At 45.1% G+C, this 14670-nt stretch overlaps 2 protein-coding genes and 1 long non-coding RNA gene across 5 annotated transcripts; 1 reads left to right on the forward strand and 2 right to left on the reverse strand.

Moving 5' to 3' along the window:
• Positions 1-935: 935 nt before the first annotated feature.
• Positions 936-2632, reverse strand: LOC127308719 (purple acid phosphatase 2-like). The gene is made up of 2 exons (XM_051339625.1): positions 2096-2632; positions 936-2015 (listed from the first exon to the last, which is right to left on the reverse strand). Exons 1-2 carry the CDS (start codon positions 2592-2594, stop codon positions 1120-1122), a joined length of 1395 nt encoding a protein of 464 aa, XP_051195585.1. The 5' UTR covers positions 2595-2632; the 3' UTR covers positions 936-1119.
• Positions 2633-5188: 2556 nt separating this feature from the next.
• On the reverse strand, positions 5189-14159 carry LOC127308717 (uncharacterized). Of its 3 annotated transcripts, XR_011746543.1 has the most exons (4): positions 12956-14159; positions 11658-11758; positions 11340-11433; positions 5189-5375 (listed from the first exon to the last, which is right to left on the reverse strand). XR_011746543.1 is itself a non-coding variant. In XM_051339622.2 (3 exons), the coding sequence occupies exons 1-2, from the start codon at positions 14106-14108 to the stop codon at positions 11706-11708; spliced, it is 1206 nt and encodes a 401-aa protein (XP_051195582.1). In that variant the 5' UTR covers positions 14109-14158; the 3' UTR covers positions 5189-5375; positions 11658-11705. The 3 variants fall into 3 exon arrangements, 2 of the variants coding, with proteins under 2 accessions (XP_051195582.1, XP_051195583.1); XM_051339622.2 differs by lacking the exon at positions 11340-11433 and having other exon boundaries at positions 12956-14158; XM_051339623.2 differs by lacking the exon at positions 11340-11433 and having other exon boundaries at positions 5189-5378; positions 12956-14158.
• LOC127308718 (uncharacterized) lies at positions 7285-9459 on the forward strand. The gene is made up of 4 exons (XR_011746542.1): positions 7285-7606; positions 7684-7746; positions 8004-8173; positions 9158-9459. It is a non-coding gene; the product is annotated as an uncharacterized lncRNA (long non-coding RNA).
• Positions 14160-14670: the final 511 nt, after the last annotated feature.

Here is a 14670-nt window from a genome sequence, read left to right on the forward strand (position 1 = left end):
GGGAGGTGATAAAAAGGCAGAGCAAAAGAGATCCAGAGACACGAAGTCTTTAGACACACATGACACATCTAGTGAATCTCGACGAAAATATTGGCTACCACGAAATTTTGGTTGTCGACGTCTCCACGAAAGTAGCGCGCTGTCCAATAGCGACCCCGGGAGGCCACATGGAGCCGTCACAATAGAATCCCCATCTCTCGGTAATGACTCTGAAAGCAGCGATACCCGCACCTAGGCGTATCCCTCCCACGCGCGAGGACTTAATATCCTCCTTGCTCCGAGGATCTAAAGATCATAAGTTAAATATGAAGAGACCATCTTAAGTATATAACTAGTTAGTGTTTGAGCTTTTTTATGCTTAGCAATTGTTGTTCTGACAGTTCGTGCCAATGCATTTTCTTGTTTGTGAGTGCTCCAAGCAGGGGTGGCGATAGGAGTATTGTTAGGTATTCGTATGAATACCAATGATTTCGGTTAAACACCAAGGATATTTGGCAAAATAGTGATACTTTTAGCCAAATGGTGTCGGTTTTGGCAAACTGAATGCAAGTTGCAAATTTCTAGAAGCGATATCTTGATGGAAGAAAGTTATTTCGTGTTTGCATATTATTTCATCTTTTGTTGAACATAATGAAAATTCAGGTAACGAAAAGCACCGGAGTCACAATTTTGAAGGAGCAAAGGTAGGAATCTTAAAATGCTAAGCTAGTTATTTGCTACCGTCCAGTAGTTTGTAGTACGGACTACATCACATGTCTACATGTATTGCATGGCCTCAGATCATACCATTCGCCAGAAGCGGATAAAAAGGCAGAGCAAAAGATGATCGTGAGAGGCAAAGTCTTCAGCAGCAGCTAGTACTGAATCTCGACCTTTTGGTCACCTTCACTGACTGGATTTCTTGCTCTCACAAAATATCGATCATTGATAGTCCATGCATGAAAAGCTTTGTACGTAATAAAATTATTAAAACCGAAACAAGGGCTACCGAATGTGTGTCTCGTCTCATCGATCTACCTCATCCTGTTCTAATCTCTCGATGAACAAAACATTACTACAGTACTAGTCGTCGTAAATATTAGCTACCTTTTTTTCGAAAAAGAAATATTGGCTATCTAGCTAGTTGGTGTGTGTGGGCAAGTAGTATCTGTTGGTGAACCAGGCCTTATCGGCGACGACCTTGACGCCGTCCTGGTTCCGGTGCCACTCGTAGTAGGCATGCGTCCTGTTCTTGATGTCCAGCGTGGCGTGCCCGAAGCTGGCCTCCCTGAACGCCGAGTAGTCCGGCTGCGGCGATCGGAAGCTGGGCGCAAGGCCCTCGGTGTTCCCGCCATCGCCGATGGTCACGTAGACGGGCGCCGACGCGTTGAACACCGGCGTGGCCTTGCCGTTGTCGATGTCGTAGAGCACGTTGGACACCCGGTGGCTGCGCTCGTACGAGTGGACGTGCCCGGCGAGGACGAGGTCGACCTTGGCGTCGACGATCCACGGCTCGAACTGCACCCGCATGGTCTCCCCCTCCATGTAGTGGTAGTCGTTGGTGTTGTACCAGGGCGAGTGCACGCAGACGATGAGCCACGGCGTGGTGGTGCGGTCGACGCGGGCCAGCTCGTCCTGCAGCCACGTCCACTGCGGCGTGTACTTGCCGTAGGAGGAGTAGGAGGAGAGCATGATGACGTGCGCCGAGGCCATCTTGACGGAGTACCAGAAGGGCTCCGTGCTGTTGGACGCGCGGTGCGGCGTGAGGTAGCGGTTGGTGAAGGGCTTGAAGGGGACCGTCTCGCCGATCTCCGGCGCGTAGTCGATCTCGTGGTTGCCCGTGCTCCAGATCCACGGCTGGTACGCCACGCTGCGCTCCACGAAGCGCGCCCACGAGTCCCACCGCCGGTTGTCGTGGCCCGGGTGGTTGTCGGCGTACGAGAGGTCGCCGATGAAGAGCACGGCGGCGCAGTCGCCGCTGCCGGCCTCGTAGTGCGTCAGCGTGTCGTTGGAGTGGAACGTCTGTCCCAGGTCACCTGAAGTGTACGTAAAAGGTATTCAGCAGGCTAGTCTATTATCTATGCAATAATCTGATGACACAGGCAATGCAACGTACCGATGATGCCGAACTTGATGGGCACGTCGGGGCCGGGCTTCGGAGGGGTCTTGAATGAGAAGGACCGGACGGTGTAGCCGTGGCCGACGGCGTAGTGGTAGACGGTGCCGTGGTTGAGGCCGTTGAGGGTGGCGTGGTGGATGTAGGGGGACCGGTAGACGCCGCCCCAGGTGTAGCGGCGGACGGTGCCCTTGGCGGTGAGGTTGAGGCAGTCAGCGGCGAAGCCGTAGCGGACCACGTTGCTGCCGGGGCGCTCGCGGGTCACCCAGGAGACGGTCATGGCGCGGCCCGTGAGGTCGCCCTGCGTGATGTGGACCTGCTCCGGCGCGTTGTAGCCCGGCGGCGCGCGGAAGACGTCGGCGTCCAGCGGCATGTCCGGGAGCGTCAACAGGCTGCGCCGGTACGAGCTCGTCACGCCGGCGGACGCGTGCGCCGCCAGGAGCAGGAAGAGCGCGGCGAGCACGAGCGGCGCCATGCTGCTGTGGCTACGTAGACCCATTCCCGTGTGTGCTGGGCGGGTGGGGAGCACAGCTGGGCGAAGTAGAGCACAGCTGGGCGAAGTAGTATATATATCGTGCGATCTGATCCGTGGAATATGCCCACGCGAATTAACAGCCCTGACCAACAAACTTGTGCTGACTGACTCCTCTTTCTCATATCTAACAAACCAGTCAACCCTAACAACCTAGAGCCGTGCGTGCCGTTACTGATCTGCAGCGCCGGCCGGCACCGTTGCCCGGCTCATATGCTGGCCTAGCCTGGCCGGGTACTCCGCTAGTACTAAAAAACTTAAAAATCTCTATTATGTATTGCGAAATTCTATAAAAATTTATACCTAAAAAACAAGATTCACCATAAGAAAAAATTCATGACCTTGCATCTGGAGAAAATATTAATTTGGTTCTTTTTTTTAAACGGATACAAAATGTTTATCTCAATCTATTAAGTAAGAAAATAATGTCCAGTTAATTAACGGAAATCGGGCATAAACCTTTACAACAACACCACATAGGGCCGCCCTTATAGTGCCACTCTTCTTACCTTTGCTCTTGTGAGACACTCTTTCACCTTGATTTTATCACATCTATCCTTTCCGGACAAGATGCACACAATCTCTTTGCTAGATCTAGGGATAGCCTTCTCCAAACTACCGAGAAGGTCGCAAAGTTCTTTCGGAAAGACAGCCTCGGAGTAAACGAATGTAAGCCACCGACTGAGCTTTGAACATGGTGGCATGGGTACCAACGCCGAGGGCACAAGTGAGTCCACCTCCAAATGCACCATCGATAGGGGGAAAGCCGAGTCCCCACACATTAGTCTTCGAAAAAACTTGAAATATGAATAAACAACATATGTCAAACAACAAATATCTCCTATGAAAACTTGCTGCTTTGCATGATGTCATTGCCTATTCGACGGTACCCGGAGGAGCGATCCTCACGAAGGGGGGAAGAAGTAGGGACCATAGGGCGGAGAGCTATTGGGATGGTGGTACGCGAGTTATCCAGCTTCAGAACACGCTGCTCAGATGCACGGCCTACAGCTGCTTCTCTAGAATTATCTGGGCGCTTGCGCGTTATTACAATGAGTTGTGGTTGTGCCTCAGTACCACGATACCCTTTCATTGGTTCACACTGATTTGAGACTTGAAAGTTTATGGAATCACAAGCCTATGAAATATATGGAGTCAACAATTCCCTCCATCCCGTGTTTTACAGAAACTAAACTCACAACTAGAAAATGTAGAAACTTAGATACAAATATCATCAAAAAGAGCAGCCACCGCTGTTGATAGGAAACTTTCCGTCTGAAGGGCTTCAATCACTTGTAGACAATCGGACTGAATAATGAGAGAAGTCCACTTTAGCCCCTCAAACTTATCTCAAGGTTCAGTTTGCAACCCTGAAGTTTAATTTGGTTCAAATTTCAACCTCGAACTTTAGAAACCGATCAAAATACACCCCTTTCACAGTTTTTGCAACCTCTGCGTTTTTTTTCATGTACGGCAAATCAACGTCTGAGTTAAAATATAACCGTATATGTATGTACCTCCTCGTACACGCATGCTAGGGCTAGTATACCAAAATCAACGAATGCACATTTGTATGTTCTGAATCAACAGGAGCATGATCTTTTCTCCTCCCTCACATGTGAGATCTCAATACATGTACGAGTATATTTAGTTAAAATATTGGAGAAACCTAGCTGATATGTCTATAAACTTGGCTTAACCAGTTAAACAATGAAAGGGGTGTATTCCAAACGGTTCTTAAAAATTTAGAGGTGAAATTTGAACCAAGTAAGAATTGAGGGTTGTAAACTAAACTTTAGAACAAATTTAGGGGAGGTAAATTGAACTTCTCTCTTGAATAATAATACGACTTTATATAGAGAGTTTTTTTTTTTGATAGAATACGGCACTTTATTGATTAACTCATATCAATACAAAGGGTCTTCCGGATGCAAGCCGGAGCATAATTGGAAATAAAACCTAAAGACGCTAGATTACATGATCTAGCTAAAATGTGTGCCGCTTCATTCAGAGAGCGTTTAACATGCCAAAAAGATGCAACAGAGAAGTCTGCAGCCATCAGTTTGATGTCCTTTACCAACACTCCCACCTGAGACCGATCATGCACTCATGCACAGTGGAGTTTAGTCGCTGGATCAAGGACAAACAATCAGTGACGAAGATCGCTTTTGAAAAAACCCTATCTCTAGTGATCAGCACCGCTTGTCGAAGAGCCAAAGCTTCAGCCATCTCCGGAGAGGTAAAACCCTGAAGAGGAAGACTTGCCGAAACTAGGCAATCCCCTGAGTCATCGCAGATCACCATGCCCATGGCCATGCTGCGCCGATCATCAAACAGGGCTGCATCACAGTTGACAAGGACCTCACCTGGTGGCGGCGGAGACCATCTGAAGTGTGTACTGGACTCACGCCTGTTACCTGGTTGTTGTTTAAAGCAATGTTGGATAATCATATCAACGTATGCAAGTGTCTTCGCGCAAACTTTATATAGAGAGTTTGTGAACCTAAGTAAAGGTTCTTATTAAGGTTTGGCAAAATAAATCCATCTCAAAGAAAGGTAAATAAGAAGGAAAGAGGCATCATGCAAGGCTGGACCAGATAAAAGTTCCAGACAATAAACAGAAGCATTTAATTCCACACCACAGTTCACCGGCACATGTAACATAGATGGTCAATCTCCGCGCGCACAGGAAAGAGCCTACACATCAAGAAGCATACACCAAGAAGCCGCTTCTGCATCTCCTCATACCTGCTGAACAATCGGTGCCATTGGTCAAACAAATTTATTCTATTAATTCAGAAAAAGAAACCAAGTTATATCTGATAATTTGTGCAGCTCAAACAATGAACATTAGCATCACAATTGTGAAAACTTGACCAAAAATTCCAAAGCTGAATCATTTGGACAAAACCAGTAGAATAGCTCATTTGTAGTGCCACATCCTCAACTTCTAGTTTTTTTTTACCAGAAACCTTCTACTTCTGTTGTTGATACGACATGTTATGAAGTCTTACATCTGATCTTAGCAGAATCTAAAAGGCCAGTTGTTCGAATACCTCCAATTAGAGGTAAATGCTGGTCTGCCTAGCTTGTTAAATCATTTAAAATGCTCATCTAGTTTGTACCTAATATGCATACTTTTTAGGAACGTACGAGCTAGACAGTCAATGGGGAAATTAAAATTAATAACACCAATGGCTTTGTACAGGAGGATATCCATTTGGAGATGTATAGAGGATATCAGATTTCTGAAGGTCCATTTGGAGATGTATAGAGGATATCAGATTTCTAAAGGTCCAGGTGTGACATCTTTTGGCTTTGTATAGAGGATATCAGATTTCTCAAAATCATCAGAAAGGCTGTAAGAATCGCTTTGAGGATTGGCTAGAATCTCTTGATGAAGATAATGTTCAAAGCATTTGAGATAATGGGAACAGTCCAGGGGGATTTGCTTGATCACATTATCAATCTCAAACTGATGGAAAAGCTCAGAAATAATAACCTATATAAAAGCCGCACCACTTTGCTGAAACCACGTTTTTCTGGGTATTTTTTGCAATTAATTTTCACACTGATTTGTTACTGTAGATGGCTGCCTGGTACTGTAGATCTGGACGAGTTAATTCACTGCCCCCTTTTTCTTTACATGCAAAACGCGTCATAACCGGGAGTATCCGGTTGTCTCTTCCGGTTATTACTCATCTAAAAAAAATCTCGCTGCTTTTGCCTTTGAACAGTTACCGGTTGCCTCCATTCACTCCCTAATTTCCTCCGTCCCTTTTAATTCGGTCAAAGCGGTGCCCAGAAGGCAATGGAACAGTCGAGGCTCTCCATGACTCCACTTCTTTCTCTTTTATTTCCACCGACCCGGTTAAAAAAACAGCCCCCAATGGCCCTCCGCCGGAGGCTGCTCACTCCCCTACCTCTGGTATCCATCTGGGTGCACGTCGACTGGCGAGCTTCCGAAGCCGGTCATGGCATCGTGGTGATGTGTGCCGATCTTGCCGCTGCGCCATACGGAGTTGGGGTGGCGGTGACGCCATCGGTCAGGAGGTGGAACAGCGAGCCGGGAGCACCGTCGACGGAGACGCCCACGGCGGCGAGCCGGCGGCCAGCGACTACACGCAGCGGTGCGTAGGTACGTACCTGATTTTTACTCCTCTACTCTCCTCTCTCTCTGGCCTCACATCTTCTCTCTCTGTTACCGAGCGCAGCTGCGGGCGAACTGGAGGATCTCGATCTTCGCCGGCGCGCCCTCGGCTCCACGGCTTCTGCTAGCGGCGTCGTTTGGCCGCCGGCGCGACCTTGGCTCCACTACCACATTCAAACGGTGAAAAGATCGACGGGTCCGGGGTTAGCACAAGGGCAGCAGACCATGCCCCTATCCACTTCCTTGGGGGTTCTATTCATGCTCAAGGGCTTGTTCGGTTAATCCCCTGTGCAAGGGGATTGGAGTGTATTGAAGTGGATTGAGGTGTATTTTGACTTACGGGGGGATTAAATCTCCCTCAATACTTTCCGATCCACTTCGATTCCGTCTAAAGCGAACAAGGCCCAACAGAGAAATGAGACTCGAGGTCCTGAGCCCGTTTTGCTGCAGGGATAGGTATAAGCTGTCCATCCGATTACTGATTGGACCCTTCCATTACGTCAACCATCACTAATTTTTTTTTTCTCTTCAACCAATCTAACACCTACTCATCAATTACAGGCAGTTGTGGAGTTGCAGAAAGCCGAACGATGGAAAGTTGCTACTGGGGAAGAACGGAGTAGAGTACGGGATGTGCATCTCAGTAAACCGAGGTTTCTTGATTAATATGGAGCATGCCTTAGCAAAGCATGAATCTGTGTGGCTTGATTTGTGTATGTTAAATATGCAGTTGAAATCTTGGGAAAATATCTTCTCTAGATGACTTGCAAGCCATACCATGAAATCAAGCGAGGACACCATCTGTAGGTGTTTGCAAAGAAACATTAAGGTGATTCGTCTGTTTGTACTAATGTTGGATTTGTTGTTATTGTGCATGTCTGGTTAAGCTTTTATCAATTCTTGCAGGAAACTGAGTGTTCGAGGGGTTTGATTGCAAGGTTACTTCTTAGTTGGGTCACATCTTATGAGGTAGTATTCCTAAAACCCATTACTTGCTGTTTGAAAATAATTTTTCCATGACAGCTTCCTAATTGCACTTTTGGATTATTTTTTAAAGGAAAACTTTGGGTGTTAAAGCTTTTAAAATTTCTTCATTATTAAAGTTTTCTGATGGTCCTTGATAGAGTATGTAGCTGTTACGTATCCATGTATAAAAGAAACGGTTCTGATATACAAGGATTAATTAATTTCGTCTAAATATTGACCGTAAATGTTTCCTGCTGCAGGTATTGCTCATACAGATGCATGAGCATCGTCAATCATGAGACCACCAGCGGATTGCCAATATCATCTACCAGATTGATCTACATGTCGTGACATCCATTTCGTTGGAGAATTTTACTGCCAAACAATATGCAGCATCACCTCTAAGCAGTGCTTTGTACGCAAGCATTCAGTATGTGATAGCATGACCTTCTCATATATCTTTTCGCAATTGTGGGATTTTAGAGAGCCTTTTGCATAAAGATAAAACTTAAATCTAAGGAAATCATATGTGTTCAGGGGTCAGTAAAGATGCTCTTGATTTACATTTTCAGCTCTGTTCAGAAATTAGATGTTCTTAGTCATGTGTAGTACTATTTACATTTGAATGCAAGTCAGAATTGTACTTTTACCATGGGTTGTTGGTCTCCTTGATAGTACTCAGTACTGACCGGGCTAATCTTGGGATTAAGTTTTACATGGACTTTACATGTGGCCGTTCTATATGCTGGAAAGCTGCATTGAACTGAAACGTTCCAAAGACATAGAAAGCACACTTCTATTCTTGATACATAATTACCTACCTTTGACTTGCTAAATGAACAATGCAGTTTGTTTCCATCTGAGTTTCCATTAGTCCATTATGTATAATTTTCTGGGGATGGTCTGTTCACCCAGGTAGGCTGCATTACCTATCTACATAAAACCTCAAGATTATTTAAATTTTGAGTGTTAAAAATATGTTTTAATGTGATGTTAAAATTAAAATAATAATGGAACCTCATACTTATGTGAACATCAGGTTGTTCGGTGTTCATGAATGTTGATGTCTCCAGTGCATTTTATGGAGTTCTTTAGCTATGGCCTAACACTAAGACTTGCTTTAGTCTCTTCTCCATGTTGCCATTACCAAGTGAAAATGTATCAGCATCAAACACTGCACTTCACATATGTTTTATTCTGCATTGCTGAGAGAAATAGCTGCAGAAAGCATCGGTTAATTGTTTATGTGACCTTATATAGTTACAATGTAGTTAAGTTGTTCTTGGCATGTTAAGTCAAGGTGTCATGTATAGATCCGGCCACTCTGCTCACCCTGAATAATGCGGTTGATTGTACTTCCTCATTCCTGTAATTTTTCCTGAATTTATATCTCCCATTTTCCTCTTATAACCAGGTTGTGGGATATCAGGATATGGTACTGTATATTGGTATCCAACATTGTTTACTTGAGGACCGGTAGCATTTTGGGGTGCATGGTTACTCTAGTGAGCATATCATTGTGCATCTCAACATGAACACCAAAATGGTGATCTACCCACCCGCCACCTAAGGGAGTTAGGGTGGTAGCGATGCCACCGGCGTGGAGGTGAAATGGCGAGCAGGGAGCACCGAGGACAAAGACACCCACGTCGAACACAGGTCCGCGGCGACCATCGGTTACGCGCGGCGGTGCGTAGGTACGTCACCTGACCTCTTCCTCCTCTACTCCCCTCTCCCTCTATGGCCTTACCTCTTCTCTCTCGGTTTGGCGGCGAACAGGATTATCTCGACCTTTGTCGGCGCGTCCTCTGCTCCACGGCTTTAGCCAACGGCATACGTTGGCCGCTGACGCGATCTTGGCCCCACTACCACATTCAAACGGTGAAAAGATTGGTGGGTGTCCGGGGTCAGCACCACAGCAGCGCGCCATGCCCCTGCTGGTTTCCTCAGGGGTTCTATCCAAGCCCAGCAAGGAAATGAGACTTGAGATCCTGAGCCCGTTTTGCTGCAGGGATGGGTATGAACTGTCCATCAGATTACTGATTGGATCATTCCATTACGTCAGGCATCACTCGATATTTTTCTCTTTAAACAAATCTGACACCTACTCATGAATTACATACAGTTGACGACCCTGAAGAGTGCCGGATGAGGGAAAGCTGCTGCCAGGGAAGAACAGAGAGTACGGGATGTGCATATCTCAGTACACCAAGGATTCTTAATTAATATGTAGCTTTGTGTATCGTATCCACTCTAAAGACACCATAACTGAACAACAAAAGGAACTGCACATGAACACATGCCAAAAAAATATACCCGCCATGCCAGCCTCTTATTAATAAAGATAAACTTCTAAAAAATACAAAATTCGCTGAACATTAACCTTGGCATATTTTGCCAGTGTGTTAGCTGCCCATGCAACAACAGCATCAAACCGACGCACATCACTCTGCTAAAAAAAACAGCAATGGTTGATGAATTATTGGCTTTCTTCATTATTAGACGATAACAAGCATCATCAATAAAACATTTCTCCCACAACGTAGACAGCATGGGCGCGGCGTGCGCCGCGCCGCACACTTCCTAGTATCAAATAACAAGCGCTGGCTGAGACAGCCAATCTGTTATTGAACGTTCTCCAGATGAATAGCAGCTTTAGCTTCATGACTATTCGTTGAGGAGCGCTGTCAATCGGCAAGAGATGGAATGAAATTTCTTCTGGCTGCTGCATGACAGAATTTCGAGATTACATGTCTGAAACGGACTAATCTGATAGTGCATCTATTTTTCCAGTACAGCTGTTCATACTGGAGGAGTCTGTTAATGTGATTTTTAATGATTCTTCTGAAGTTCCTTTCTACAATGGATGTAGTCCTTTGCTCTTCAAGACTTTAAGTCCATTGATAAGATCGACACTATCCAATGAGCAACCAGCAATGAGAGGCGGGAAAGATTTCGGATCCAGATTTCAAAGACTCTTTCTAATGCTTTTGAAATTAGAACGAAGTGTCACCACCGTTTTTGTTTTACTAGAGAAACTCCAAGCTTGTTGTAACACATCTAAGAAGCCTGGGTGGCCAGCGCCAAAAGTTCTCAAAGTAGAAGATATTAGCTTTAGGGACTTTGGTCTGAATGGAGAGAACATAACGGATGTATCATTTATCTGAGGTGAATCATGAAAACAATGGTAATCAGTTCTAGATATTATTTCGAAATTTTATTTGTAAGATTTACTGCTTTGCATTTTGTTCAATCTCATATTTAGTGAGGGCATCAAAATAATTAATTAGATATATCAAGATTACTATTGTTGATTTCCTTCAGAAGATTGTCACATTTTATAGACATTGCAGTCACACTTTTATTGAAATATATCATGCTATTTCTATTTCTTTATTTATTACGCAGTAGTTGCTACACTAGACCATTAATTGTATTGGATAAAACCTTGCTTGTGGACTCTTCACAATGGACACTCCATGACCCTAGAAAATATCAGCATCTAAAAAAGCACTGGAGGTTGATGGCAGATTACATATGTGAGTTAGAGAGACAAAACACAGATAGGCTGAGAAAATAGTTAAGGCAAGACCTGCCTGGAAGTCTAAGATTGCAGAATAACTCCAAGCGAGCAGTAGGTACTATTATGATCCAAATGAACAGTGATGTGGAATGGCAATTGCTATCAGACTGCATTAATAAAGGGAATTCAAAGCCATAAGATCAAGTACTGTTAGTTACCGATTACTTACATAGAGGGAACAACATACAAATCGCAATCAGACTAGACAGATTGATAGCTCCAAAAATATCCAATGCAATGTAGCAACTAGTAGAAGTAAAACAGAAAAATATCCATGAAACAAAGGAAATGGACAATAATTCATTTTGCTACTATTTAAAGATAAGCTTACCTACTCAATCCAGTACATCATGATAGCATATTTATCCAACCAATCATCTTAGGTACTGTGCAGAAGTTCAGCTCCATTATGATCACCACCAATTTCCATATCTACAAACGCAAGTAAAAGAATAAATGACATTTAAGTGGAAAAACCAAATAGATAAGAGGGCATTAATGAGATATATAAACAGACATCTGGACTTTGATAAAAATATCTCAGATCTGATACAGTATCTGGACTATATAAATAAAGCCCCATCTACTTCCAAATAAACAGAACATCCGTACAACAATATTTGTTTAATAGTGTCATAAAAATGGAGAACACGTACACTCAGACTGTTAGCAGAATGGAAGGGAGAAGTTATACAAAAATTATTATTAAGCTTGTTCCATGCCATATTGTCAGTACAAAATAAAATATATTCATATCAATAACTTCTAGCGATCAACCTGATCACGACTATTCATATTTAGATTATCTTTAAATAAACTTGCTTGAAGACAATGAAGCAAACTCAATTAGTAATTTTCTCTGGCAGAATTGAATTGCCACCTGCAGCGGGACCATTATAAAAGTAACAAAAGGTGAATCTGAATAAGTATTTTGTAAATATCATACCAGCATTGTTATGAACTTAAAATTGTTAGCAAGATCAACAAGGTTAGCAATAAGAACTGAAAGAAATATAACCAATTAAGGTATCAATTTGAGCTTTCATTTCGTTCAAGCTAGTAGTTGACTTTTTGTTCATTTAGTTATCTTCGATTTCCAATTGTTATGTATCAGGAGACATCCTCACTGCAGCAATACACTAGTACTACCATTGTTATACAACTACAAGATATGCCAACATGCAGGCAACAAAATGAGTTACACGAAAAAATGCATAAAAATATCGGCATTGTTTGCTTTCATTGTTTTATCCTATGGACGTCAATAAAATGCACAGGTTTGCTACTGACAAACACCATAGCTTTCATTTATTTTGTTTTCTGACAGCGGAGGCACACCTGACGCCTCAATAAAGCAAACTCAAAATTACTATAGTATTTGTTAAAGAAACACAACATATTAAAAGCCAAGCAGGGGCTATACCTACAATTAACAGGTTTTTTCAGGTCATCAACATCACATAGAACGCCACCACAAACTACAGAGCAATCAAGCAGCAAAAGAAACAATTGATACAGCATTGCTGAGATTATTAGTTTAACATAAAAGAATGTGCAGGGTATTCCGTGAGCTAATAATTATAAAAAAAAACTGGTTTTGTTATATTCACAGTGTGAAGGCTATATTACCTGCCGTATAGACACTTTCAAATGGATGATAGACACAGAAGCTGTTGGTTTCCGAAATCTTCTTGAACTGCAATGAATCGAGCTGGATCATGAAGACACCAAGAGCCGTCGACAGGAACAGCACATTATTTTCTTCAGCAAATCCTACAATCCCGGACACCTTCTCTCTACGTAGATTCAGGGAAAGGAGCTTGTCCAGTTCAATAGTTCTTCGTAGTAGTTCCCATGACGCAGCGCCATCACAACCGGTCTTCCTCTTCCACAATTGTGCGCTCCAGTCTGACAGAAAGATGAATCCAAGGCCGCCATCGTCTGCCCGCATGAGAGAGCACTGGTAACTTGTCCCGCCATACATATCCACCGGCACCCCTGTCACAGCTAGGCTCTGCTTCCCCAGATCAAACTCAATAATCTGAAAGAAATTCCCAGGAAGCAGCCAGTAGAGGGAATCCCCAACCAGCACACTGGGGATGGCCATGTAAATCATGGCGGGGACTCCTTGCAGCGGCACGGGTGGAAGCGGTATTGAGATGAGATCACCCCAGCCGCCGCCGCCGCCGGTCTCTGACGAGTAAACGCAGGCAAACACTCGGGCAAGTTGAGGCTGAAGGTCGTTCTCCTCCACACCTACCAAGACCACTTGGAAGTGTTGGGCGTCTGCGGCCGCGCGAAGAACCGCCCCATGGATGTGGATCCGGGCCTTCACGGTGTCGAACCCGGGGGGAAAGGCGATGCGGTGCTGGGAGCCGTTGATGGGGTCCAGCACTAGGACCTGGAGCTGGTTTCGGTACAAGATGAGCGCAAGGCCGTGGCGGCATTCGAGGAGGAGGAAGGTGCCGCCGCGCAGGGACTCCAGGGAGAAGCGGTCGCGCGGGACACGGTCGGGGGGATCCATGGTGGGCTCGAAGTATAGGTCGTCGAAGGTTGTGACGAAGCAGCCGAGGAGGGGTGGGCTGCGGCGGTGGTGGAGGCGGAAGCGGCGGCGGAATCCGCGGTCGGAGAGGAGGCGGCGCCAGCGGCTGCAGACGAGGGAGGCGCGGGGGAGGGAGGACGGCTGCGGGGCGAGGCGGATGAGGATCTCGGAGAGGAGGTCGTCGACGTCCAGCGGCGGCGCCGCCGACGAGCTAGGGCGGCTGCAGGGGCTGGCCGCCATCTCGCCCTACTCCGCGAGATGAAAGCCCAAGATGTTATTACAGCAATATAGGAAGCCCACTGCACAGTTTCGTGTGTTTAACGTACGTTCGCCAAATTTCCAAAAAAACAAATGTATGCCCACCGAACCTATAAAAGGACAATACTGGTATCTATATTTATTTTTTAGACATATATCCAACTTAATAAAAAAATAAGAAAAGGGCAGAAACTAAAAACTAATAAGAAAAAATAAAGGAGTCTGAAATGTGCATAAGCCGTACAATATCATATTCAAAGGTTTTGAAGAGCCACGTGAGAAGCCCATTACCAAAGTGAGAATCTAAATTTGGTTGAACTTGAACATGTTGTGGAAGGGGAAGAACAAGGTGGGCTCCATCAAGGCAGGGGTGCCGGTGGGAAGCGAGTGCTTCAAGTTTGGACGGCATGGATGCTTTCAGTCTGAGTGCACCTTCCAGCCTCTAAGCGTTATCTGCAGCGGAGAGGGACACCCGTCGGCGAGCTACCCATCCAAGGGGATCACTATGCGACTGCAATCGATGGGGCATGCGATCATCGGGGGT

The sequence above is a fragment of the Lolium perenne genome, chromosome 6, assembly GCF_019359855.2.
Source record: "Lolium perenne isolate Kyuss_39 chromosome 6, Kyuss_2.0, whole genome shotgun sequence".
In the NCBI taxonomy this organism is placed as follows: Eukaryota; Viridiplantae; Streptophyta; class Magnoliopsida; order Poales; family Poaceae; genus Lolium; species Lolium perenne.